The sequence below is a fragment of the Semicossyphus pulcher genome, unplaced genomic scaffold (genome assembly GCF_022749685.1).
Source record: "Semicossyphus pulcher isolate SPU_LCO1_2020_fin unplaced genomic scaffold, fSemPul1.0.p SCAF_8, whole genome shotgun sequence".
Lineage (NCBI taxonomy): Eukaryota > Metazoa > Chordata > Actinopteri > Labriformes > Labridae > Semicossyphus > Semicossyphus pulcher.
The window spans coordinates 31,652,163-31,678,035 of NW_027211759.1; the positions used below are offsets into that span (position 1 = coordinate 31,652,163).

Sequence of the window (25,873 nt, forward strand, 5' to 3'; positions counted from 1 at the left end):
TGAAAGGTACATGATTGAAAATAAACCCATAGAAAAAAAGAATCAAATTCGGCATTGTTGTCAAATCCAACTACAGTACAAGTAGACATAGAAAGCCCATTAGTTTGGGGATAAAGGTGAAAGGTGTGAGACATTGACTGTAAACGTTGTTGTGTGTGCTTTGTCTCATGATGCTTGTGTTGCTCTAATGCACTTGTGTGTGAGTGTGTGTGTGCTTGTATTCTATTCAATGTGTATGTGTGTGTGTGTGTGTGTGTGTGCGTGTCTGTGTGTATATTTGTGTACTTGTGGGTCTAACTGCCTACCTTCTTATCCAGTTTACGCCCACTCAGGGTCAAAGTGATGATTCTGTTATCAGACAGCTCCTGAGCTGTTATCTGAAATAACATAACAGCACAACATTAGCTGCTACAAAAATACTGGCAACTCCTTCCTCTCACATCATCATCGGCAGGAAGAGCCGCAACAAAACAGTCATGACATCAATAATAGTAACAAAAGCAGCCTCAATTACACCTTCATCATAGTTATCATCATCACAGCTGAAGCAAACATGCCATTATAGTAAACAACAGTGACCGTATCCACATGACCAACTATAGCCACCTCTGATGGCCCGGTACACTGTCTGCCTGTGTGTGTGTGTGTGTGTGTGTGTGTGTCAACAGGACACAGAAAGAAACAGATGTAAAGATAGAGAGGAGGGGTACCATTTAATCACAGTACTGAGTCTTACCGTAATGGATCCCTTGCCAGCTGGCTTTCCATTGGCTAAGATCAACGGTCTGTGAAGTTTCTTATTGGACACAATCTAGTGCATAATCAAAGAGACACAGATGGTTCAGGAATCATTAAGCACATGAAAGACAAAACACAAAACACATGTTGTTGTTGGACCCGCTAAATATCCTAAACCTAATTACCTGAATCAGGCCATTCTAGTTCAATTTAGAAGTTCCCTCAATAACTCCTTCAATTCAACTTTTGACCCCATGTGTTTCTGAAACAAGGAAGGGAACGTGCAGGCTTTTGTAGGTTGACATCTGCTGCATTTTACATTTAAGATAACTTACAACATAAAGCATAAAAGACTGACAGAGCAGGAAGTAAATGAGAAACCTTCTTCTACAGCAGTCTGACAAACATCAATTATATATTCACACAGCGTTCTTATAAGATCAGTTCCTCTACACATACCTTAAAAGATTTTGCCTTCGTGTGCTATTATTACATAACATAATCCAAAACACACAGTACACAATGAAACTCATCTGAGGGGGAAGCGTGACAGGATATAATCTTTCCAGGCCAAGTCTCAGAACGACCACAAACCACGAAACAAATGTCATGCAAGCAACAAGGGTCTGCTAGTGGAGAGCAGCATTAACACTTTTTTACAGTTACATGTAAGAAAAAAGATCATAGGCTGGGGTTTAAATCAAGATGGTCGAGAGCTCTGAAGTCAAGGACTATCAGCCATTATCAGGCAACGTTAAGTTAATTACCCCGTAACACATTTGCTTAACTAGTATTGAAAAAAAAACTACAAAGAATTTGATATATATTACATGACACACTTTATCGAAAAGGGAAATTAATATTTTTGATAACAAAGTAGCTTCCAGACCAACAAGGCAAAGACATTTGTGTTCATGAAGCTTCGAAAGTGTGTTTTAAAAAAATATAATTAAAGTTATTAACAATAATCTGCATCATTATACTGAAATATTAAGCACCTGTTTCTAAAGCTTTCAGCTGCAACCCATGGTCATTAAGTTGAGCTATACTGTATGTAAACTTCTTAATACCACAGGTAACTGAACCAAATATCCTTTTTTGAAGTTCATTTTTATGGTGTGTATCAGTTGATACAACTTCTTCAAATCCATATGGATATGTGTCAATTTGTGCCAATTTGATAAGTATTAAGCAAGATGTCTGAATGCACTGATCAGTGGAACAAAAGATACATATACATATATATCAGACATATACTCAGTCATCATATTTAATATAGAACCAACTTTTGACTAAAGATGAAAAGCAATTCCATACCACTCCCAGTGTACAGATGAATTCTCCCAGGAAGTCATGTTCGTAGAGCTGTGTGGCACACTTGTCTTCATCAAACATGGCAAAGCGAAGCTTCTGGATCTCCTCAAAGTGGTAGTCCACCTGAAACTTCACTCCAAACACTGGGTTCAAGTTGTTCACAGCTGTTTCCGTGCGGCAGAGCTAAAACACAAGAAACGAGTGGAGAGAAGGACTTTTTAAGCAGACTATGGCTTGGTCATGTATCCAGCAGAACAGTTAGGTTTTACTGAAAAATTGTCTTTTTCAGGTTGTGATCCTATACACGATTTAATGTTTGCATAGAAAACAAAGTATCCTGGTCATTCCATTAACCTAACACAATGCAGGGGTTTGATTGTGCCAGTGCAGGCTGGTTTCTGACTCCTCCACAGCCAAACTTTCTTGTCATTTCTGAACCAACTGAGCCGAAGATAAACCCGCTTTAGTCTCAGGATGTCTAGACCAATGCATTTACTGCTCTGCTGGATTTTGCCCCTCCATCTTATCACCAGTAATGGCATACAAGTGTAACACCCATCCCATGTAACCATCTATATGACACAGTTAAGTCACACTGAAGTCAGTAAATGCAAAAGTTGGCCAGCACTGCTGAAATAACTGTGAGTTTAGCATCAACACTGTATAAGAGGTGAAGGTCAAATACATGCAATAGTACTAAATAATGAATGCAGTATAACAGCATCTCAGTGCTTTTCCCTAAAAAACTACAGAGGCTACAACAGCTTGTAACTTTTTCTTATAATCAATAGGCCAGAAGCTTATTTCCAGTCATTTGTGCACTTCTACATGAAAATGTGGTAAGCGGTGTAGTTCTCTATGACCCAACAAAGAATCTACAGCCATGCTAATGCCTCTGTGAGGCTGTTCCTCTTCTTTACACATCCATGATACTTGCACTGTGGTGATTTGAGCTAATTGGCAACATATTGCTGAAGCAAGCTAATATGTTTAAAAAGAAAATAACAATAACATGCTGATGTTAAGTAGGTATGTTTGCCTTGTTCACTGCATCAGTTTAGCATTTTAGGATGCTTAAATTGCTCATTAACACAAAACCAAATGAAGAGCTGAAGCTGAGGGGGAAAAGTACACATTTTCAGTAAAATATCCATCATGGTATAACAAGAGGGAAAGTCAGGGAGTAGGGTTGTCCCTTAGATGGCTTAAAATATTCAGGTCTTGGCTGTTTCCTTCTTGTGTTAATTGCTTTGTCTGTATGCCACTGGTGCTGAACAGTTAATTTTCAACAAGTTTATCTAAGCTTTTTCTTGTTTTTTACTGAAAACAGTCAGCTGCTGCTGCCGAAACAGAGTTCAATGAATGTACATTATAGTGAGGTCAAACCGAATTGTTAATACAGCATTGTCCACATTTGGTTGAGCTTTAAGGCATTATAAATGATGAGTTCTTATGGCCTTTATCCCTTACAGTACACAGACAGATCAGAGTATGAGAGTGACTGTAAGAGCACCCTGAGAGTCATGTTTTATGCTCTTGGTCCTCTAAACCTAGTGGTTGGGTGACACCACTAACACTCACTTGCCGTGCTACTCTCCAGTCTGACTCACCCAGAACACACTGCATAGTGTGTTTATCCACCATTAGATGAGGTCAGTAAACGTCTAGCCTGTCACTGCTTCTGAATTATAGTGAATATAAAAGGTATTTTTGAATGGTCATTGGACTGATACACCGGAGATGGCAGCCATGACATGTTAACATCCTTGTACTTACATCCATCTATTCTCCTGCTGATTCAGAGGCACTAGCTAAACAAAGCTCTTTGATTGTTGATTTAAGTGAATACAGTAAGTAACTAACTAGTGTCGAAACAGAATTGGTTATGACCCCACACATGTTGTTCCTTTTTTGGCAATGAATAGGCCCAATGTGCTTTGGTGTTCCTCTGACTCCTCCTTTAGTGCCACAGTAAGGCTGACATTTGTGGTTTTAGGTGAAGCATCTTCAAAATTACTGGACTTATTGCGATGAAATTAGGAATAGACACTCCTGTCCCCACAAGATGAACTATAATAAATGTACTGATCCCCTGACTTTTCATTTAGCACTGTCATCAGGTCAAAATGTAACCTTATCCAAAATGTTGTTTTCTAACCAAATACCTGAAAAACTGATGAAATCCCTACAGCTTTAGCTTTGAATTTTAGGCCTATTATCAAATGTTAGCATGATCACGCGTTAAACCACAATGGTAAACATGATTAACATGCTTGGTTAACATCACCATTGTCATGTTGGCTAGTGAACATGCCACATCATTCAGTAACTTTTATTTTTCTGCTATTTTTCTGCAGCCAGACTGTTTTCTTTGGGTCACTATGGGAAATAAATACCACTTTGCTCTTATTAATCTGTCCCAAGGCAGCTGAAATTTCCATTGTTGTTTGTCATCATTCAGTGTTTGACTTTGAGTTTAAATTCTGCAGATATAAGGTACCTCTATAAATTGTACTTTTACATGCTTTTGACCAAAATATCTCACATCTCTCTGACTAGACACTGTTATAGAACTGGGAAGAGCTGCAGACCTATACTTCACAGAGAAAAGGGTTTAAACTTCAGCCTGCTACCAGTGCTTACAGCACTTACCCATGTGTGTGACGCATGGGAAGAGGGCAGAGAAGAATGGGTGCACTTTGGCTTAAAAACTGATATCACAAAGGCGTCATGGCAGCCCAACAGGCTGAAGTGCATGTCTCATATTTGTGCCGCTGTGGATTTGAACCTGGCTCACTGGGCTAGGCAATAAATCAGACCCTTGTGGCAGTCCTCTCTGCCTTCGTTTATATCTGTCCACGTTTAATTTCAGATAAAATGAGACAAAAATAAAAATGAGCATAACAGGCAAGTGAAAAACACATTGTCCTCAATCAGTGCAACAGAATAATATGAACAGCTGGGTGCACCATGCAACAATAACTTACTGCAGGGCTATGAGATCAAGAATGACTTAGGTCTTAATAAATATCACACAATCTTCAATAACATTCCACTATTTATCTTGTTAAATGCTGGACCTGCTGTGTGTGTTCTTCACTTTTGAGCACACCATTTATAATTCAAATATAAGTTCCTTGTTTAGCAATTATTTGGGGTATGGGGTGTGACTGGAAAGCTGTTTGACAACACAGGACCTGTTTGGTTTGGAATACACAGTCAGACAGCTTAATGAAGAAAGGATGATTCAATGGGATGGCCTGAGTGGTTTCAAAGACTGGGACATGAGAGAAGATGCTGTTACAAAGGAATCACCTGGACAAACCTGAAGCTCCAAAACAAACACATATTGCAAAGAAAAAAGAACATTTTTGGGGGTGCTTACTGTGGGCATCCCAACACAATTAGCTCTAAAAAAAAATCTCACATACTTTCACATTTAAAAATTGATTTGTTGGGCAAAAAAGTGCTAATTTCCCATCAAGCAGATAAGGCAAGACATTAACCTCATTTTCAAGTCCTACTTGTTTCCACCTGATGAATGCAAGTCAGGTTTGATTATTGTTTACCAAATGTTTCACAGTGTTCGCAAACTAGTTGCTAACTCTGTCTGTTGTCTCGTCAGTGGTGAGCAGATCAGTAGATTAATCTGAGCCATTTCTCTGAAAACAGATGCCATCTTAAAATAAGGCTAATGAGAGCAGTGAGAGTGAATGATAACTCCGATAAAGTTTCAAGCAAAAAAGCAAAACAATAAGCAGAAACAGGCTAAAATGCTCCGTAGAGTTGAGAAGAACTGTTGTGTTGAGATATAATTATTACACATCGTGATTTGGTGAATTGTCAACTTAAAGATTCACGGTAGAGCAGCTTTAATAAACCAGGGTTAGACTTCTGTGGATATTTAAATTGATCTGTTGTATCAAGAGGCAGACACTGTGTTCTGGTGAAGGGACTTGTCTTATCACCTATCTTTCCTGGATGCTTATTTCTGATGAGCACAATAAAGCAGAAATGTAATTGAAAACATGTTTCAGTAGGAAAAAATGTTGTTCTTGCATCTGAGGTTTCATGGCTACATAAGACTGTGCCATGCCGTCGCACTCTGCTAAAGATGTCATTTTAAACCCCACTGATTTTGGCATGCCAACTGTACTGTTGTTAATCATCATCAATGTGAGCTCTCACTTGCAGTGTTACATATCTGAGTTCATAACACGTGTTGAGATTAGTACGAGGATTTGGAGTTAGGAGGGAAAAAAATCAAATGAATGTAGAAAATAGCCCAAGTAGTGTGCTAACTGGGTGCCATGTCATTTGCATAGCTGAGTTTCGTATTCCTGTAAGCCTATCTCGTTATTTAAAGCTTCTCTAACGCCAGTTTGAACTGGTATCATTTCATTCCATCATTTTTTCCCCCTGTTTCACTTTCCACTTTCATTCTCCTTTGGTTCAGTCTCACTTTTTTCTCTTTCTCTTCTCCTCCTCCATCCTCTCTTTCACTTTCTCTCACAGATTCTCCCCTCAACCTCTCTTTCCCTCCACCCTTTTCTCATCCCCCCTTCTCACACCTCCTTGCTCTCACACTTTTACCCTCTCTTACCCTCTCCCTCTCTTTCCCCAATGGAGCCAGATGCTTCTCACACCTCTATCTCACAAGACAGACCGACAGTGAGACAGAGAGAGACAAAGGGAGACAGAGAGAGGAAGACTGGAGACAGAAATGAGAAGGACAATCGTAAGAGAGAGAAAACAAAGCTAACAGAAAGGGATCAGAGAAAGTGAGAAAGCTGGGATGTGAGAGAAACGGCGAGCTGTGGATAATATCCGAGAAAAGGTTTGGGCCTCATTTCGCCTCCTTCATCGTTCCCTCACACCAGGAGTGCTAAGCTTTTGTTTCCCTTCCTGTTACCATAGAAACCGTTGGCAATTTCACATCGGAGCCACATGCCCTGCTGACCGTCAGCTAGCTAGAACCTGAGGCACTCGCCTACACACACAGATACACACACACACACACACACACACACAGGCACACACATGCACTGCCGCTTGCCCTGTTGACCAGCTGTTTGCTACAGAAAAGCCTCGAGGCAGCAACCTACACAAACCAAAGCTTCATCACCATGTTCCTCTGGAGCAGCTTAAACTTAGCGCTCATGTTTTTATATTTCTACACGATGAAAATATGATACTCCAGACATCACATCACATTTTGTTTACACAATAAGAGTGAGGCAGAAATCTCCCACAAGAAACAGGAACCAAAGTACAACTGCACCAAACATCTATTAACTGATGCAGGACCAGGTCCACTGAGGGGCTCTGTGTATAAACTCTATAGTCGAGATTAAGATCATTTAAATTCTACCAATTCTAATTGGGCTTATACATTTTGGTTCAAAACACACCCTGGTTTTGATCTACTTCTATTTTGATTCGGCACACACGGGGCAAAAGGTTTGATAAACCCTTGATCATTAGTTTATCATCGGGCTAAAGCAGTGGTTCAGTAAAATTCCTCAATAGGTGAAAAGTTTGGCGACTACTTGCAGGGCCAGTTGGTGAACTGCTATAGCTTGTGAGTTGTGATTATCAAAAGCTTGTGATAACTTGTCCCAGTTACAAGCTGGGCACAGTGAGTACCAGCAAATATCTGTAAAACACTTAATTGCCCTGGTTTTTACAATCACTACCAAATGGTCCCTGTTTTCACCACAGACATAAATTAAAAATATATGTTTTTCATTCACAAGGAAGTGAAGACAAGTGGAGCAAAATGTATTGTTTTACTTCTCTGTTGCATATTGTTCATCATTGTTCAGTTAAAAGTCTGCAGAGGGAAGAAAACACAAGTTTTCTCTCTGACAGAGGAGGATGAATAAAAGGGCTAATAACTAATGACAGCTTCCTTGGACTCGCTGTCCCTCTTCAAGGTCAAATGAAGTCATAGGTCAAAGTAAACCAAAGATCAACTCTTCACAGAGCATTAACTCAGATTAATTTCGCCTCCTTGAATGGATTGCCTAATTGCAGCGATTCCTTTTGAATTAATTGATTTCAGTGTGAAATTTCACGGCAGACATGGAGAGAACTCCCAACAGAGAGGGCCCAGCTAGTAGCTAGCCAGTATAAACACAGGAGTTCTTGCTTTTAATCAGTGTAAAACAGAGATTAGGGTTTCCAAAATTAAAATTTCACCTTAATAGATGTTGCAACATCCTACCAGGCTGAGCCTGCTGGGGCTCTTGGCAGATGGTCATCATGAGTTTGGATGTGGGTCACAGCATACACTTTTTGCAGACTTACATAGCAACAAACAAAACCCTCAGCTCGGCCCTTTGCTGGAAGAGTCTGCATGCTGGATGTGACCTTGAAGGCACTTCTAAAACTCATTCAATCTCCCAGTCTCCCTTTAAACTACTTCTTATCTCTGCCTCTCTATTATCCTTTTCTCTCCACCTCAATGGAGTTGATATAAACAGCATGGAGAGGCACCAAACATGGGTTTGACTCTGTGTGATCCAAGCACTAATATATTATCTCTCTGTTCAGTCTTTTCTCCTCAATCTGCAGTTTTTATCCTGAACTGATGTTTTTTTAACTTCTGTTTTAATAAAACAAAACCGGCCTCTTTTTCACTGCTGTCCCTTTCTCCAGTATCTCCTCCTCCACCTCTCTCTCCATTTGCCATCTGTTTTTCTCTTATCCCATCATCCCTCCATCCTTACCTCCACCCAGTTTCCTTCCACCTCATGGAAGAGAACACAGAACGGGTCGGACTTGGAGGCTACATCTCGGTCCAGCAGGTTGGATGCAGTGACAGACATCTCCACCCGAGTGACGCAGTGCTGAGGTGCGACACTGCGCGTCTGGCCGTCAGTTGTTGAGCCCAGAGTGTAGGCCATGGTCTGAGGTCACAGCTAATCACCCTGGAGAAAAGAAAAGATAGAGGAATAAGTTAGATACACATAAGTTTAATACAACCACACACAGCATCCCACACAGGCTGTTTCTTGGCTGACAACGGGTGCCCTTTAAATCTAAGAACAGCAGAGGTACACTATGAACATTTGGACTACCTCTTAGTATTGGCAGCTGAAACTTCAGAGTGGAGTAGACAAAACTCCCTAAAGAGAGAGGGATGTAGTTTGGATGGTACAACAGGATTTTACGGTATAATTTAATTGAAAAGCAAGTCTAGATAAGTTGATCGAGGTGTATTTCTATTATCTGGTTAATCCTATCTGGTTAATTATTGTGATTCGCAAACAATTTGGCCACGATAATCGTGAACAACTAGCTGAAGTAAGACTCCGGGTAAGAATGCAGATATTAACAACAAAGGCTGATGGGAATGTGATAAGTTTGAAGCAGGTTAAAACCAAAGTATTAGACAACGGCTGTATTAATTGTTATGTTTTAATATTGATTAATCTGCCAATTCTTGAACCAATTACCTATTAACTCAGCCAATTGTATATATATCATATAAACCTCTGAAGTGCAAAAGCGGGTGTTACTAAGGTTTTACTTTTACAGTCTACAACTCTAACACAACACAGCTTTATATTCAACCAAATATCTGAAACTGAAACCATCCAATGTGGCATTTTTAAAAACCAACAAAGTTGGTGGGCCAAAACATTTTGTGCTATTACAGCAGGGATTTGTAGTCTCCACATTGGCTTGTATTGTAACCTAGCTACAAAATTGAACTGTGCTGCAAACAGTGTGTTGGCTGATTCAGATATTTTGCAGTTTTTATATGAGCTAGATTATGGCCAAAGAAAAAGCAGTGGACTGAGGCTTTGGCTGCTTGCATGCAATTGCTACATTCAGAAACATGTAGGCCCTGCTGGCACAGCTTTGAGTTTAGAAAAACTCAACTTTCTCAGTCAATATAAGAGACACTGAGAGTTTTTTGTTTGCTTCAATTGACTGCCTTTACAAAAAACAACGATTGAGCATTCACATTAAATGTGGCACAAATTTCCAGTTCCAATCTGTCCAGTAATTGTTGATATTTGTCAATGTTCAGTATAGAACTAGAACCTGCTGCTGACACTTTTTCCTCTTGTGAAAAATGCAATCAATTACATGAGATATTATAGTCTGGACCAAATGCACCAACCACCAGACATGGCCATCAATACACCTGCCATCCCTTTATTGCCTAATCAATGCTTAAAAATGCTGAAAAAAGATGAAAATATAAAAATAGAATGACACATTTGTGTAAATAATCTCTCTGATGATATTTTAACTGCCATGAAAAGCAAGAACTTGCCATAATATACTCCACAATTAATTATTAGTCAGCATCAGTCCTAAGTATCTGCCAACAACTGACCTAATGAACAATAAACAAAAACAAGGAAAGGTTCAACTAAAACAACATTTCTTAGCTGAACTGCACTGCAGGTTGTTGTTACATGACGGATACATGTAATGGTTACATTGTGATGGCTGGTGTCCAGGAAAACATGCGGTTTCTCGTTAGAGGTCTTACGTAACTAACACTTCAAAGCAGCAAATATGTGTTAACACACTGGCTGTTCGTATCTGTTGCCAGGCAGAGTGAGCATTTCCCATGAGATATCAGTAGTATACAGAATACAGTTATTACAATATACAATTTGTTTTATGTAGGTAACATGTTTACTTTTTACTAAGTATAATGGATTGTTAAAAAAGAGGGGAACGGTAAAGACAATGAGCAAATTAATAAATCACTCTTAAACTGGGTTTAACAGCCATAAAGAGTCAAGTTTCATAAGACTATTGATACTAAAGGGCTTAAAATACCCACTGAGGAAGAAATTAACACAGCAGTAAATTACATGCAGAATGTGAGGCCTTAATGCCAATGCAGAATGGCTCCAGAGTGGGTTTTTAGCTGCATGAGAGGCCCCAATGCTACCAAGTGTTAAGACCTCACGCACTCTTACAGTACCCTAAGCCCAGATCAAAGCTACCATAAAAACCTCTTAAACGGAGGTGCCTCAGGGTAAAAGAGGAGAAAAAGCCAGCAAAAAAACACACATGTATTTTCTAACACGTTTGAGATAAATATAAACTACATGTCTGAACTCAGGAATAACAAGTTAGAAATCGGAGGCTTTAATGACAAATAAACAGCATGCAACCTTGTCTCCATAAAGGTGGTTTTGTTCTCAGAGCGGCAAGCTACAAGGATGCTGTCTGTTGCTAAGATACTAATGTGTCATACCCAGCGTGCTCCTCCCTTCCCTTCACCCCAGTTCTGCTCCTGTGATGTCACACTGCTAGTGGTGATGTGCTGAAAAATGCCAGTGTGATATTTTCATTCATTTACTCATTTACTTCAGTCATTCACAGGCAATGAAAAGCTTGTTGTGACTGGCTGAAATACTTGTATTGGTTCGTTCAGTATTACTTACGGAGGATGAATGGACAAGACAACATTGCGCAGTTTGTTTTTTCAAAGCTAAGCTCATGCAAATTAAAGACACAAAATCTCAGTTGACACTAATTGCACAATTCATATACGCTGTAACAATGCATTTAGGCAGGTGCTTAGGCAGGATACCCTCTGAAATTTGCCTATAATTGTAAATAATGTCACTCCTATTTTTTGACAACCAACACCACAGAAAAAAAGTTCCAACTTCAAAAATGTGATTCGCTTATATATGTTAAGTATGGTTTATCTTAATATATAATTTTAATGTCTTCCAAAAGGAGGACCTTTTGAGTGTGCCATTATATAAAGACTAGTTGTACTTTGTAAAAAGAATAGAGTAGAAGCCCTACAGTTGCTGTATATATGCAGAGTGCATAAGACTACAGGTATGCATGGACTAAATCAAAATGATCCATACAAAACCACCTAAACTAGTTTATAGCAGCTTTGTTTCATGTCCCTAGTTGTTTCGACCCCGAAGAAGTCGTTCACACCCAGTCAGACTGCACATCAACACCTGAGTCACTTCTCTGCAAGAGGGCAGACATTGAAAAAAACGGACAGAGAGGGCAGGTTAAGTGTGACTGACTGACGAGTATAACAGCATGGAAGATGTTTTATACTTGTTAATGGTGTTTACACACAGCCTGTCCTGTCAGTACATGTCCTGTCTTCTATATTCGTGCCACACTGGTCAATAGAAACGAGGTGCAGACCGTAAGCAGTATAGTCATTTACAGATCCATTAGTCCATTTAAACTGAACAAGAAACAGATCAAAACAGTGAATCAGAAACTCCCTCTTTCATACGCAAACGAAAATGCACTTCCGCATGTTTCCTTTGATATTCACCCCGCATGCAAGGTGCAAAATGTCACATCCTAAACAACCTCCTTTTTCTGTGTTTAACCTCTAACCAAAGACTAAGCGCACGTTTAGGCTTCAGTGTCAGGGACAACTGAGCGCGTCTTTGTAGCCTCTTTGAAGCCCTCACCTTTTTCTAACAGCAAAAACCACCCGACAGCTAAATGTTAAATATCTACAAATACACGTTGAACCCGAAAAAAAAACGTCAAAACAAGTTTCACACTCACCTCAGTAAATGACGTCCAACTTCTCCGCTTTTCAGTTGATAATATTAATAATAACTGCGCACAGTGATGAGTAATACAATCCACCAAGTCTTTCTTTCTACAAAAAAGTGGAAAATGAAGTTGCTGTTGCCATTTTTAGTGTACTGAGAGGCGCAACAGTGCGTGGACGTAAATCATCCTTGTTGCCACCTGGACTCTGCTCTCTCTGCCCAACACCACTGAAGGATGGAGCGTAACTAAGCTAGCAGTTATTAGCCTACGACCGGAAGCACTGCTAATTTACTTACAAAATAAAAGCGGCACCGTCAAGCTAACGCACAACTCTTCCGTTGGAAGTGTGTTGTCGGGAAATGTATTGTTCCCCTAGCACTCCCTTGTGGCCAATACGAGTATTAAGAGATAAGATAATCCTTTATTGATACCCAGGGTAGAAATTCGGGTGTTGTAGCAGTACAAAGACAGAATAGCAAGTAAATAAATAAAGTAAGCCTATAAAAACAAGAATAGATTAAAAAAACAAAAAAAACAAAAACGAGGTATATACAGCTGTTATACAAGTAGGAGTAAGTGACAAGTTAAAGTGACAGTTCTGTGATAAAACGACAAGTTAAAGTGAAAGTTCTGTGATAAAGTGACAAGTTAAAGTGACAGTTATGTGATAAAGTGACATGGTATGCCGGATGAGATAATGCCGTACGCTATTAGATCTAAGGTTTACGATATGGTACAATATAATGTAAGAATCTGTCTCACATTTGCACTACTAGTCTTAACCACAAGGGTGTGCCAGGTTACTAACAGTATGAATGGCAATCCTGTGACTGTTTTCAGGCACAGCTGTTATTTCATTTCAGCTGCTCTTGTTGGCATCAGTAACAATGAAACATTTGTGCAAGAAATAAGTTATGTACTCTTGAAACTACAAGTTGTGTTTTCAAGTCATCTTAACTATATAAACAGAATTATGTTACAATTTAAATTCAACTGTGAGCTATTTAAACAAGATGATGTGCAACTTTGAATTTAGATGGTGGGCATTATTAATTCTTTACATTAAAACACAATCAACATGTATAAAATAATCAATATAAAACAGTTTTTGTAATTTTTGAGGTAGAGATTGTGTATTTGTAACTTTATTCAACTACCCTCCACCAGTATCAGGGGAGTTAGATAAAGAGCCTGTTAAAAGACAAAGTGAATTATTAATAGCATATTAAAATCATCTATTTAAATTCAATTAGAATTAAAACCAAGTTTAGAGCCGACTTTTAAATGAAAGATAGAAATAAAAATGGGGACAAACTAAATAAGTAAATAGAGGTCAGAACTCAAGGTGGTCTTTTTACATTTTTAATCAACATCTCAGTGCAAGTCAGAATGAATGAATGTCAAAGATAGAAACATGTCAAAAGAAACTTAAACAAGAACCTTAAAAAGCAAAACTAAATAACAAATTAGCTGCAACAGTACAACATGACCTCCCTCTGCTTTCTATAATTGTCTTTGCAGAGAATGTAGGCTACACAATGTGTCTTGTTCAATAGCATTTATCACATTTTAATTATGTACAAACAGAAACTCATTTATAATTGCAGCTAAATAAATTACTGAAAAAACAATAACCTGATTATTTCTTCCAAGATAACAGCAGAAATAAATAAGTAAACTGGACAGAGGCCACAACCAAGGAGGGTGGGTCCTCCTTTTCAACTCTTCTATTGTGTAAATATGATTTATTGTGTTTTCACTCATGTGGCCTCTCATTATTGCAAACATATCACGTTGCTAAGTGACTCAGTGTAGTCGAGTCTGCATACATGCAGTAAGTATTTTCTCTGGAAAGTACTTTTTGGAACCCCTGACATCCTGGCCTCTAGTTTCACAGCGGCATGTGTTGGCAGGATGAGCAGTGACAGTGTGTAGAAAGCTGGCAGTAAGGAGACTGAAGAGGCAGGGTCTATGCAACACAACAAATTTTGTGGTTTGGCCCTCTACCAGTTTCTAAGATAATCATATCATTACCCTCTCAACAGCTCCCAAAAGGAACACAGTTTATGATCTTAAATGTAAGGAAGTGTGTCTCATACAGTCTTCGCTTAGTACTTTATTTCTTTAAGTGGCTTATATAACCAACTGCTTTTCCACATGCATATAAATCAGCTATTATCCATTTTGTGTTGGTTAAATGCAAGCAGTCAGCTGCTGGGCAACTAGTAAAATAATTATAAAAGCTTTAAAAAATAAACAAAAAATAAATTCCTGGATCACTAGCTCACTTATGTGACAAAATTAAAAAATACTGTGTTATATTACTTTAACATCCCTATTGGGACCTTTAGGCTACTGACTTTACAGTAAGCATATACCCCTTTTCCACCGAAATTAGCACGTTGATGCAGGTTTTTCAGACCCGGGAAGACCTGCTTATAGATGCTGATTGTCTCTTTTCCCAATGCCAGTGGAGTATACTCCTGTCGGTCTCTTTTCACCGTCTGACGTCACAAACAAGCCAGAGACAGGGTTAGTTAACCAACATTGAAGATGTTACGGTGGTTAGGTCTTTATTGTATCTATTACTCATTCAGTCTTTTTATCAAACTCGGCACTGACAAATTAGGAACAATGTTCGAGCGCTGCTCGGACAGAGATGGGCAGAATTTGTAGCTGAGATGACAAGGAGTCGCAGAAGTTACTGATGAAGCATAGCATCGTGCCAGAAAGGGGACAAAGATTAGCGTGTCGACGCAGGTTTTATGTTCCCATCAATGCCAACCGGAGCTGAGTCTACTGCAGAGTCATTTGACCCGGGTCTAAATGCAGATTGTAGCCTTTCCCACTAAGCAAAAAAGCCGGGTGTTAGTGGGTTTTTTGACCAGGGGCTTAAGAGTGCATAATTTCATTTTAGATCTTAAATGTTGGTAGTGTTTTAGGTGTGAGTAAGATCAATCTTGATGCCTATACTGATCATTTTTATGATTCACAAAGTAAAGTATAATATCAGTCTGGCTACAGTATTACATTTATACAATATAATGTATGTATAATGTTACCCAACTTAGTTTAAATCTATCATATAATTTCATAACACATTTTGTTGTCGTTACTTAATAGTGACTTTATGGTATCACAAGGCCTTCTGTGTGTCCTATCCAAAGGCTCTGCAGAACACAAAGACAAGAAGTGTATGCCAGCTTTCTGTCACCAGTTAAAGAGTAGCACTCGACCTAGTGGGTATGTTATGAATATAACTGGTGTTATATTCACAACATACCCACGTCAAGACTGCCATTCAGACATGTGGACCATTGACAAACATTGTGTCAGTGTCAGCTTATCACGCCAGCTTAACACCGTGAAACTGGAGGCCAATAAGTGCATAGTCTTACATATAAACAGGTAAATCATTTTTTCATAAATAATACCATGAGACAATCCACAACCTCAATCTGCAGCAGTCATCGCATACACAATCTTTTGTTTTGTTTGTTTTTTTAGCACAAAATTGTTTTCTGACGATTTAATTTTTTTTCTGTATGATTATAATACTTTTGTAATGTTCATGCTCAACTCAATTTTTGAATGGAGCATGTCTTTACTGAAGCAGTGATTCACCTGAAATTCTGCTGAAGTGAAATGTAATCACATCATGTGGATGAGAAATTCAGCCTTCTGTCCCTCAGACTGAGCCTCTGGGCTTCACTGGAAGATATTTTGTTCCTCCACAGCCTGCAAAGCACAGAAGAGGGGAGTTTAATATATATCACGTTTAAATATGATCAAATAGGCATTAACAAGATGTCATAAATTGCAGTCCAAAAAACTGAATTTGAGTGTATTTATATATATATACACTGAATAAAAACACTTTTGTTTTTGCTCCCATTTTTCATGAACTGAACTCAAAGATCTAAGACTTTTTCTATGTACACAAAAGGCCTATTTCTCTCAAATATTGTTCACACATTTGTCTAAATCTGTGTTAGTGAGCACTTCTCCTTTGCCGAGATAATCCATCCACCTCACAGGTGTGGCATACATCCAACCGGCCTCACAACCGCAGACCACGTGTAACCACACCAGCCCAGGACCTCCACATCCAGCATCTTCACCTCCAAGATCGTCTGAGACCAACCACCTAGACAGCTGCTGCAACAATCGGTTTGCATAACCAAAGAATTTCTGCACAAACTGTCAGAAACCGTCTCAGGGAAGCTCATCTGCATGCTCGTCGTCCTCATCGGGGTCTCGACATGACTGCAGTTCGTCGTCGTAACCGACTTGAGTGGGCAAATGCTCACATTCGATGGCGTCTGGCACTTTGGAGAGGTGTTCTCTTCACGGATGAATCCCGGTTTTCACTGTACAGGGCAGATGGCAGACGGTGTGTATGGCGTCGTGTGGGTGAGCGGTTTGCTGATGTCAACGTTGTGAATCGAGTGGCCCATGGTGGCGGTGGGGTTATGGTATGGGCAGGCGTATGTTATGGACAAAGAACACAGGTGCATTTTAATGATGGCATTTTTAATGCACAGAGATACCATGACGAGATCCTGAGGCCCATTGTTGTGCCATTCATCCACGACCATCACCTCGTGCTCCTGTTGCAGCATGATAATGCACGGCCCCATGTTGCAAGGATCTGTACACAATTCCTGGAAGCTGAAAACATCCCAGTTCTTGCATGGCCAGCATTTTTGGGATGCTCTGGATCGCCGTATATGACAGCGTGTTCAAGTTCCTGCCAATATCCAGCAGCTTCGCAGCCATTGAAGAGGAGTGGACCAACATCCCACAGGCCACAACTCTATGCGAAGGAGATGTGTTGGCGTGAGGCAAAAGGTGGTCACACCAGATACTGACTGGTTTTCTGACCCCCCCCGGACCCCCCCAATACAGTAAAACTGCACATTTTAGAGTGGCCTTTTATTGTGGCCAGCCTAAGGCACACCTGTGCAATAATCATGCTGTCTAATCAGCATCTTGATATGCCACACCTGTGAGGTGGATGGATTATCTGGGCAAAGGAGAAGTGCTCACTAACACAGATTTAGACAAATGTGTGAACAATATTTGAGAGAAGTAGGCCTTTTGTGTACATAGAAAAAGTCTTAGATCTTTGATTTCAGCTCATGAAAAATGGGAGTGAAAACAAAAGTGTTGCATTTATATTTTTGTTCAGTGTATATGCTATCAGCAGATAGTGTTAGTGATAAGCAAATCCATAGGAGCCTGTTAGAACACTATGCAAGTTAACCTGATGAGCTGCAGAGCAGGACACGACTGTAAGGCTCTAACCAGGGCTTCTCCTCCAGTGACAGTCACACTGTTTGACTCCAGACTAGAAGAGAAAAACAAACAAACATACTTTATTCTTTCTTACATTAGAGTGTGTAGGACACAACTCAAGGACGGACTTCATGTGAACTACAACTGAACTCGTATTTTATTGCTTGCACAGAAGGCAATTAATTAAAATTGAAAAAAAAAAAAAGAACTGTGTCTGCTGTACTTTTTTTTAGCTCTATATTTGTTTTGTTTGTAAAAATCTTTATTTGTAAAGTAAACAGTAACTAAAGCTGTCAAGTGACAAGTAGCGTGAAAATAATCCTGTTAAGTAGGAGTACCTCAAATTTGTACTTAGGTACAATACGTAAGTTGACATGTTAAGCTCACATTCAAGCTCTGCCTAAATCAAGAAAAATAAAAGAAAGTTCTACTGAAGTTACTGCAGAAGAACTTAATTTAAAACTGCTTACAAACTTAAACTAACCTGAAATCTTAATAAAATTAAAGAACAAAAAGAAATTAACCAACATAGGTTAGGGTATGAGTGCGTGAGTGTGCGTGTGTGTGTGTGTCTGTGTGTGTGTCTGTGTGTGTGTGTGTGTGTTTTCACAAACTCACTCTATTATGGTCAGTTTCTGACAGAGAGGCATTACTCTGGCCAGCTCCTCTGCCACTTTATCCCCACAGTTATTCCATCCTAAACTAGAGACAAAGACAGAGGGGCACAGTTTGTAGTACTTTGAAACAAACAATCCCTCATAAAATGTAGATCAGTACTTACAAAACTCACTTTAGATAGCAGAAACAATTAAGCTATATGTCCCAAATAGGCTGATTTTCTTTGCGGCCTCTTGTGAATTTATAGATGAGGTAAATTCAATATGTGCATGAGGAATGTGATACATGCATAATCTCATGTTTTGTGAATGTACAAAGTTACTTAGACAAAAATCTTATAATATTGGTTTTAATTACTATTTACTGAACATGTACTGTATGGCATTTTTTCATCTTACCCAATATCCTGTATGAGGGGACAATGGGTCAGACTGGTAGCTACAGCACACAGCTCTGAAGTCCCAACAGAGGTCAGACTGACATAGAAAAAGCAGAAACTCATTATTCAATGTTATATTCATAAAGAAGTAAATTAAGCCATTCCCAAAGTGATTCCCAAAACAGCACAACAAGATTAAGTCTTACTGAATCTTGGTGAGATTCTTCAGGCACATTATAGCTTTGGACAAACTCACTGACCCATCATATCTGATGTGGTTTTCTGAAATACTAGAGAACAGCAACATGCATTAGGAGCATTAACCTCAGGACAAATGTGACAAATGTAATAAATGTCAAAGAGAAATTTGAATAAGCATGTGACTTACTCCAAAACAGTAATGCATGTCAGTGATGGTAAAACGAGGGCCATCCTTGCAGCACTGAGGTCACCCAGATTGTTACTGGACAGACTGGAAGACAGCAAAAACAGATGTTTTTCATCTGCACTAATATAAATATACAGAAGATAAGATTTTTCATTTGTAATGTTATCCTTGCACACAAAAAAAACCACAACAAAAATAATTTTATATTAAACAGAATGAAACACACAAGGTTTTACACATCATGTCATGATTCCTCTAGTTCGGTAAACTTCATGAATGCAGTACTTTCTGCACTTCTCTCTTTATAACTATAACATACAGTATATCTATGGTCTTTTGTTTTTGATTATAGTGCATAGGGTGTGGTGGAACCAGTGGCAAATCCCTTACTTGGATCCTTTTTTTAATAGAATTGAAATCCAATTAACAACGTGTGTTTTTGCTTTGAGTATGTGTTCCATTCGACAGTAGTGTTGAAATGTCAGTTTGAACTATATATAAAAGGCTGCAAATTAGTCAGTGTGGTCCAGTCCCGTTACTTCCTTGTATGCTATACAGTGTAGCCTCTTTAGCCATTCTAAAAGCTGCTGTGCAAAGGTACAGAAATACATGACAGAATGAAATGTCAGACCTTACTAAGGGGGGAATTCATTAAAGGACTGCATGGCTTTTGCGTCCGCTTAACCTGTGCAAATGACATAAAAAGCCTCGATTGTCGAAGCACACACAGAGGGTTGAATGCACCCCAAAATGTGCTGGAGAGCAAACAGTGTCTCTGTGCTCCGGGGATTACATGGACTAGCTGCTATTGTGCACTCGTTTAAAAAAGATGAAGCTGCGTTACAGAGAGTGAAACTAGTAAACACCTGTCGAGTCTGGACTTTACAGTAAACTGTTAAAAGAGCTGCCCTCTCCACTCCCTGCCCATCATCGATCTGTGCATGGAGTTGAGATCAGTCAGTGTGCGCTCAAATAATGCCTGAGAGCGCAGCACCGCGCAGCAGCACAATTAGACACAAAACAAGAGCAAACTGCACGGATCTGCAAAACTTTATGGGCATGTTTGCACTTGAATATCATCAGTACAATTTGCTTTGTGAATCGGACCTTGAGACGGAGCAGATAGCAGGGGCAATTGATGCGCAATTTAAGGAGCTATCAGCGGCCGCTATTCATTCTAAGTGAATTTCCCCCTAAGTGTATTTAATTTCCCAAACAGCATTTTCATTAATCATCATCATAAAAAATGTCCTTACCAAAGCTCTTCCAGGTGACTACAGCAGATCAAAGCCTCCAGCAGCTTGTCTCCTGATTGGTCACTGATAAGGTTCTTTGACAGACTGAAACATGGACACATAACATTATATGTAAAATATTTTTAAAAAAAAGACACATACTGACTTCATCAGCCATTATAGCCATGATCACCATACAAGACACAGGCATGTGTAACAACTATACAACATGTAGTGAATATATAGCAACAGCATCAACTCGTCAAGACTTTCTGTTGCTGTCATTCTGACACCTGAAGAACCTGCTGCCACATGGTCCTTATAAAGAACGCGATGACAGTCCAATAAAATGGCTAGTATGTTCTGAGTGACTTTTACTTCACAGAATTATGACCAAGCATTTGGAGAACCTATGATCTGTAGGAAAAGCTTAACTGCACTATCACACTTTGTAAAAATGAAAAAAATCTGTAGATTATTTGATCAGTTAAATGTTTTGAGAAGGACTGGACTAATGATTTAATTTAGGAATACATTAAATTAAGGTTTAGTACAAATATCATGACTTTGTAGATAACTGCTGCAAGAGTAGTTCGCAGCAGAACTGTAGTATGAGAAGGATTGCTCATGCTGTATAAGAAACTCCTTCTATAACTGGAGTGAGGCTATTTTCTCTTTATACACAATACAAGAATAATGGCTTGTGATAACGATGATCAGTATTTACAATATGTGTACTAAAATAAAAGTGCACACAGCCCAGCTTGAAAATGCAGGTTAATAGGGGTTAACAACAAATGAAATTATAAAATGTATAGGGGCATTTAGGACAGAGAGACAGCAAAGATGGGAAATCTAAATGTTTTTAAAGAGCATATTATCAGCCTATATTTGTCAATAGGACCTTCCTTGCCCACCTGATCTTCCTAAGATCCTTCCAGAGAGGCAGTAGTCTGGTCAACTGCTCTACTCCTCTGTCAGCCATCCTCCAGCCCTCCAACCTGAATCAAGGGCAAGAACACAACAAACATTTTAACGACAGACTGAAATTAGGTTAATCACATTTGTTTACGTGCAGCTTTACATGATATATCCATGTTTGAAAAACTCACTCAATCTCCTCCATTTGTGTGACTCCCTCCATAGCAGCAAGGAGATCTTGCACACTGTCTGCAGTGGCAACCTTATTAATCCTGGCGCACACACACAAACACAATGCACAATGCATACACACAATAAACTATTAACCAAGCAATGAGATCATCTGTGAAATAGTTCTCTTGGTTCCAAACTACCAGTTGATAGAAATATGTGAGGAGAGGAAATTGAAATCTCATGTGAGGAGGATTAATATCCATGTAATTATGATGTGTATTTACATGCTGTATAAACAGCACTGACATTTGCCATCCAAGTTCTGACCTCACAGCTCATCAGTGAGCAGCAGTTTACAGCTTCGCGCTATGAGAGAACAGGGAATGATTCTCCCAAGGGGGTGGGGTTGGAATCAGACACTACTTATTTATGAAGAGCATCATGCAGAGCTGATGACAGGCTGGAATGATGAGCTGCAGCAACAGTGGCCGCAATGTGAGCGGTGGGGCAGCAGTTTTGGCAGCCACAGTGTCAGCAAATGCACAGCATCATAAATAGATCAGATTATTCGAGTGGTGCATGGATACGTGTGAGTTATGAGTATCAGTGTGACTGTAGCAGCAGAAGACGTCTGACTGAAATATCTTTGCAGGTTTGGCACTGTATATTAAATAACACATATTACTACATGAGGAGCAATAAACAGGCCACAGCCTAATAAATCATTTGGTTATTTCTATTACAAATTTTTTGGGGGGGATAAAAATGCGTGATATGTTCGAAGACTACTGTCGTAGTGCCAGAGAGATCCAGTTCTACTAGAATGTGTTTCTTACTTGAGAACACGTATAGAGTTGACATTCCTCAGTGCTTGTGCCAGACACACACTGCTATCCTCACTCAGCTGCAAAGAGTCCAGACTTGGGGGGCACAGAGAAAAACAAACACACACACTCTTAAAACTTTAAGAGATTAAGACATGCCTGTACACATGTTCATTTGTTTGCACATGTGTGTCTTACCAAAGGCTTTCCAGCCTGACGCCTTCCCCTAATGCTTTGAGGAGCTGTAGCCTCCCAGCCACTGTCCATTGACAGTGAGACAGACTTGTGAAGACAGAAGATACCATTGTTTAATGTTCCCACATCTTATTTCCACATCACAGACACTATATATGAAAATTGTTTACACTTCTATGGAAATACTATCAAGCCAAATGTTAAATGCTTACTTGAGTGATCGTAGACGGGGCAATATTCTGGTCATAAACTGAGCTGCTGTGTCACTGATAACATGACCTGATAGACTTGGAGAGAGAAAGGAAGATTTTATTAAAATTTGCAACTGTAGCACAATAATGTTAATTTTGTTTAGGCTATTTAATGGAATTTCAACCACAGTGATAGAGTGATCTCGTGCACAATACAAAAAAGCTATGAAATATTCACAGCTAACAGTAATTATTTCAATAAATAAAATAAATAATAATAATAATAATAACAAACAATTAAGCTCAATTTATAGCAAATAGACTGAAAGAGATAACGTTTTTAATAAATCAGATTTGGGCAGCTGTTAAGTCAAACTGTGCATGAAAACATGGTGTCATGTTATCATGTTTAGTTTTTTATTTAATGTAATCTGTGTCTGACATGATGTAGTTCTAGTTTATTTTTGTTTTTGATTCATATTTCGGGGTTCAAATATCATTTCCTGTTTTACTTTGTCACATTGGCTGCTTCCCAAGTCTCTTAAATTGCATCCATGCTTCCTTCACTTGCGTCTTTCACTTGTGTCTTAGTCCCTCTCACCAGAGATGCATAGAGAGACGCGTGGAAACGAGGGAATGTTTTTTAAGAGACATGAGACATCCTTTTCCGATGAAGCGTCACGTGCTGCGATGTCGGTTGTCCATTTCTTACCAGCACTATGTCTTTATATTATTTGTTCATTATTTACATTGTTGATCACAGATAATCTGATCTGAATTAATTATTTAATAAGCCCAAATACTGTCTGTTCATGGACTATAAAAATGATTTATTAGGCTAAAAGTTTCAGGATAAATAGAAATCACGTCACGCTGATCAAACCCGACCTCACTGATGATCACTCTCACACGTAAAAAGTGTTACCTGCTGACAGAGAGACTCTCCTGCTCCCTCTGAATTCATTCATTCATCCATAATAAAAGTTAGCAGGGGAATAACTGATCATGACAAGAGGTATTTTTGTAAATTCAATTTCATAGAAATGAATTTGTTTTTGCTACTTTTGATTTTTAGACAACTTATTTTTACTCAGATGTTGACTCAGAAAACAAATCAAATTTGTAGTTATTCACTGCATTTTATATATTTTCAGCAAGTTATGATCAATATTTAGTTCTAAACGATCTCACCTTGTCAGATACCAACTCATTATACCGACGTTGTTTATAGTCGGTTTCAAGGCGCCCTGTAAAGTCTGTTTTAATGTCCGCTTCTTCCTCTCTGCGGTATGAAACTCCGGTGATGTTGTGAAGTTTCACATAAGTCTGATCTGCTGCAGCGTCCAATCACTAACTGATATCTTAGGGGGGCGTGTCGGCCAGTAAAAGACTTCCATGGAGGCTGCTCTCGTGTATCCTCGCTTATCGCTCCCCGGAACTCCCTCCTCTCTCCTCGCTCCTCCGAGCAGCGATAACAGCTTTGAGACGGTCCTCAATATGGCGGCTCCGGAACTACTTCCGGTTTGGGTGAGGAGCGAGGAGCTATCAAATAAGAGACTTGGGAAGCAGCCCTTGTCTCTCGTGTTGATCCACTTCCTGCCTTTGTGTGTTTCCCGCTTGTTTGATTATGTGCCCTGCCGTAATTGTTTTCACCTGCCCCTTGATTGTCTCACCTTTCTAATTAACCTCACCTCCCAAGTGTATTTAATCTTTGTGTTTCCCTGTCTCAGTGTCAGTTGGTCATTTGTCTTTGTCATAAAACATCATTCTCTGTGAAACCTTTGGATATCCTGTTTCCTCATGGCTGTTTGTGTTTTCTTACTTTGTTGGACCTGGACTGTTCTCAGTAAGCCTTTGTTTTTTGCCTTTTTGTTAATTAAACTTATTTTTTGTCTACATCTGGGTTCTCTCCCTTTTTATTTAAAACAGAACACATGGCTTGCCTTGAACAAAAAGTAAATGATCCACGTAAATGATCAAATGTGTTTATATCTCTCACTTTAAGCACTGAATTGCTGAAGCCTGCAGAATGGCCTCTGAGAGCTTCTCAGCCACAGTGGCACAAGTCTCTTTGGAACCAATGCTGCAAAAGACAAAAGACGGTGCGTGAATTACTGGAACTTCAAAGATGCATCGGTAAGTGTCAAATCTACAAAAATCTCTAACCTGAGTGAAGTGAGGTTTGGCAGCGAAGGCAGAACAGAAGACAGAAATTCAGCTCCCTCTATACCCAGGTGGTTGTTGGAAAAACTGTGAATAATGACAACAAACATTAAATTGTAGCTTTCTTTCTGCCATTTTCCACATCTCTTTTGCACTCTTACTTGTGCATATTGTATTTGTATGTAAGTACTTACTCCAGCTCTGTCAGAAAAGGACACCTCTGAATGATGCCCCTCAAGGGTGCAAGCTGGTGACCCTCGACTGCACAGTCAACAAGGCTGAAAGAGAGTAGAGGAATCGGGAGAAGCGAAGACAAAAGACAAGAGAGCAATTCATATAATGTCTTTAACAAGATTAGGAAACAATGAAACTTGATTTGTCAAGATCTGCTGATGTAGTTGTTAATAAGCTTTAGCTTCTGCCTACACCCTTTCGGTTTATTACTAAGAATTTTGATGGTGCTTTTATTTTCTATCTTTGTATTTTGTTTTGTCATTTGAAAATGAACTGAAATAAACATTGAAATTGAATTGAAAATTGCCTTAAGCCATGAAGTTGATATGATGCCATAAGAAATGTGCTGTGAAAAAGTTGTGCATCACAAATTAATTTTGCAATGCTAGAATGGTTCAAGCAAAAGAGAAAGTACCATATTTTCTCTGTTTCCATGAACTGAGTCAGATTTGCAGAGGCGTCACTGGAAACCCACAAACACACACATCGATCATTTTCCTGTGTGTGCAGCACAGCCTGGGGTCCGTTTCAGAGGAGGTTCAACAAACCCTCAGTCTAACCCCAGACTGTGGTTTGGCTTACTCTGAGTTAAAATTTGCTGGCTTTTTGGTTTCAGGACAGCTGATCAGAGTTAGTTCAATCAACTCTGAGTCAGTTCAGCCGGAGTTAAA

The 25,873-nt window shown here is 39.3% G+C and overlaps 2 protein-coding genes across 5 annotated transcripts in view; both read right to left on the minus strand.

The window, feature by feature from the left end:
* Positions 1 to 12,796, minus strand: part of cpne2 (copine II) — a 50,151-nt gene extending 37,355 nt beyond the window's left edge. For both annotated transcript variants that reach the window (XM_069685646.1, XM_069685645.1), the window contains exons 1-5: positions 12,592 to 12,796; positions 8,784 to 8,984; positions 2,056 to 2,235; positions 737 to 811; positions 306 to 377 (exon numbers count right to left, since the gene is read on the minus strand). In XM_069685646.1, coding sequence (XP_069541747.1) covers positions 306 to 377; positions 737 to 811; positions 2,056 to 2,235; positions 8,784 to 8,960 — 504 coding nt within the window. In that variant the 5' untranslated portion in view covers positions 8,961 to 8,984; positions 12,592 to 12,796. The remainder of the gene's footprint in view (positions 1 to 305; positions 378 to 736; positions 812 to 2,055; positions 2,236 to 8,783; positions 8,985 to 12,591) is intronic.
* Positions 12,797 to 13,948: 1,152 nt separating this feature from the next.
* The window catches only part of nlrc5 (NLR family, CARD domain containing 5), a 38,379-nt gene continuing 26,454 nt past the window's right edge, over positions 13,949 to 25,873 (minus strand). For 2 of the 3 annotated variants that reach the window (XM_069686301.1, XM_069686304.1), the window contains 15 exons: positions 25,163 to 25,246; positions 24,972 to 25,055; positions 24,805 to 24,888; positions 22,827 to 22,901; positions 22,618 to 22,701; positions 22,432 to 22,515; positions 21,613 to 21,693; positions 21,418 to 21,501; positions 20,522 to 20,605; positions 19,266 to 19,349; positions 19,084 to 19,167; positions 18,897 to 18,974; positions 18,499 to 18,582; positions 17,849 to 17,932; positions 13,949 to 16,320 (listed from right to left, as the gene is read on the minus strand). In XM_069686301.1, the coding sequence (XP_069542402.1) occupies positions 16,239 to 16,320; positions 17,849 to 17,932; positions 18,499 to 18,582; positions 18,897 to 18,974; positions 19,084 to 19,167; positions 19,266 to 19,349; positions 20,522 to 20,605; positions 21,418 to 21,501; positions 21,613 to 21,693; positions 22,432 to 22,515; positions 22,618 to 22,701; positions 22,827 to 22,901; positions 24,805 to 24,888; positions 24,972 to 25,055; positions 25,163 to 25,246 (1,240 nt within the window). In that variant the 3' untranslated portion in view covers positions 13,949 to 16,238. The remainder of the gene's footprint in view (positions 16,321 to 17,848; positions 17,933 to 18,498; positions 18,583 to 18,896; positions 18,975 to 19,083; positions 19,168 to 19,265; positions 19,350 to 20,521; positions 20,606 to 21,417; positions 21,502 to 21,612; positions 21,694 to 22,431; positions 22,516 to 22,617; positions 22,702 to 22,826; positions 22,902 to 24,804; positions 24,889 to 24,971; positions 25,056 to 25,162; positions 25,247 to 25,873) is intronic. The other variant, XM_069686303.1, reaches the window with a different exon arrangement.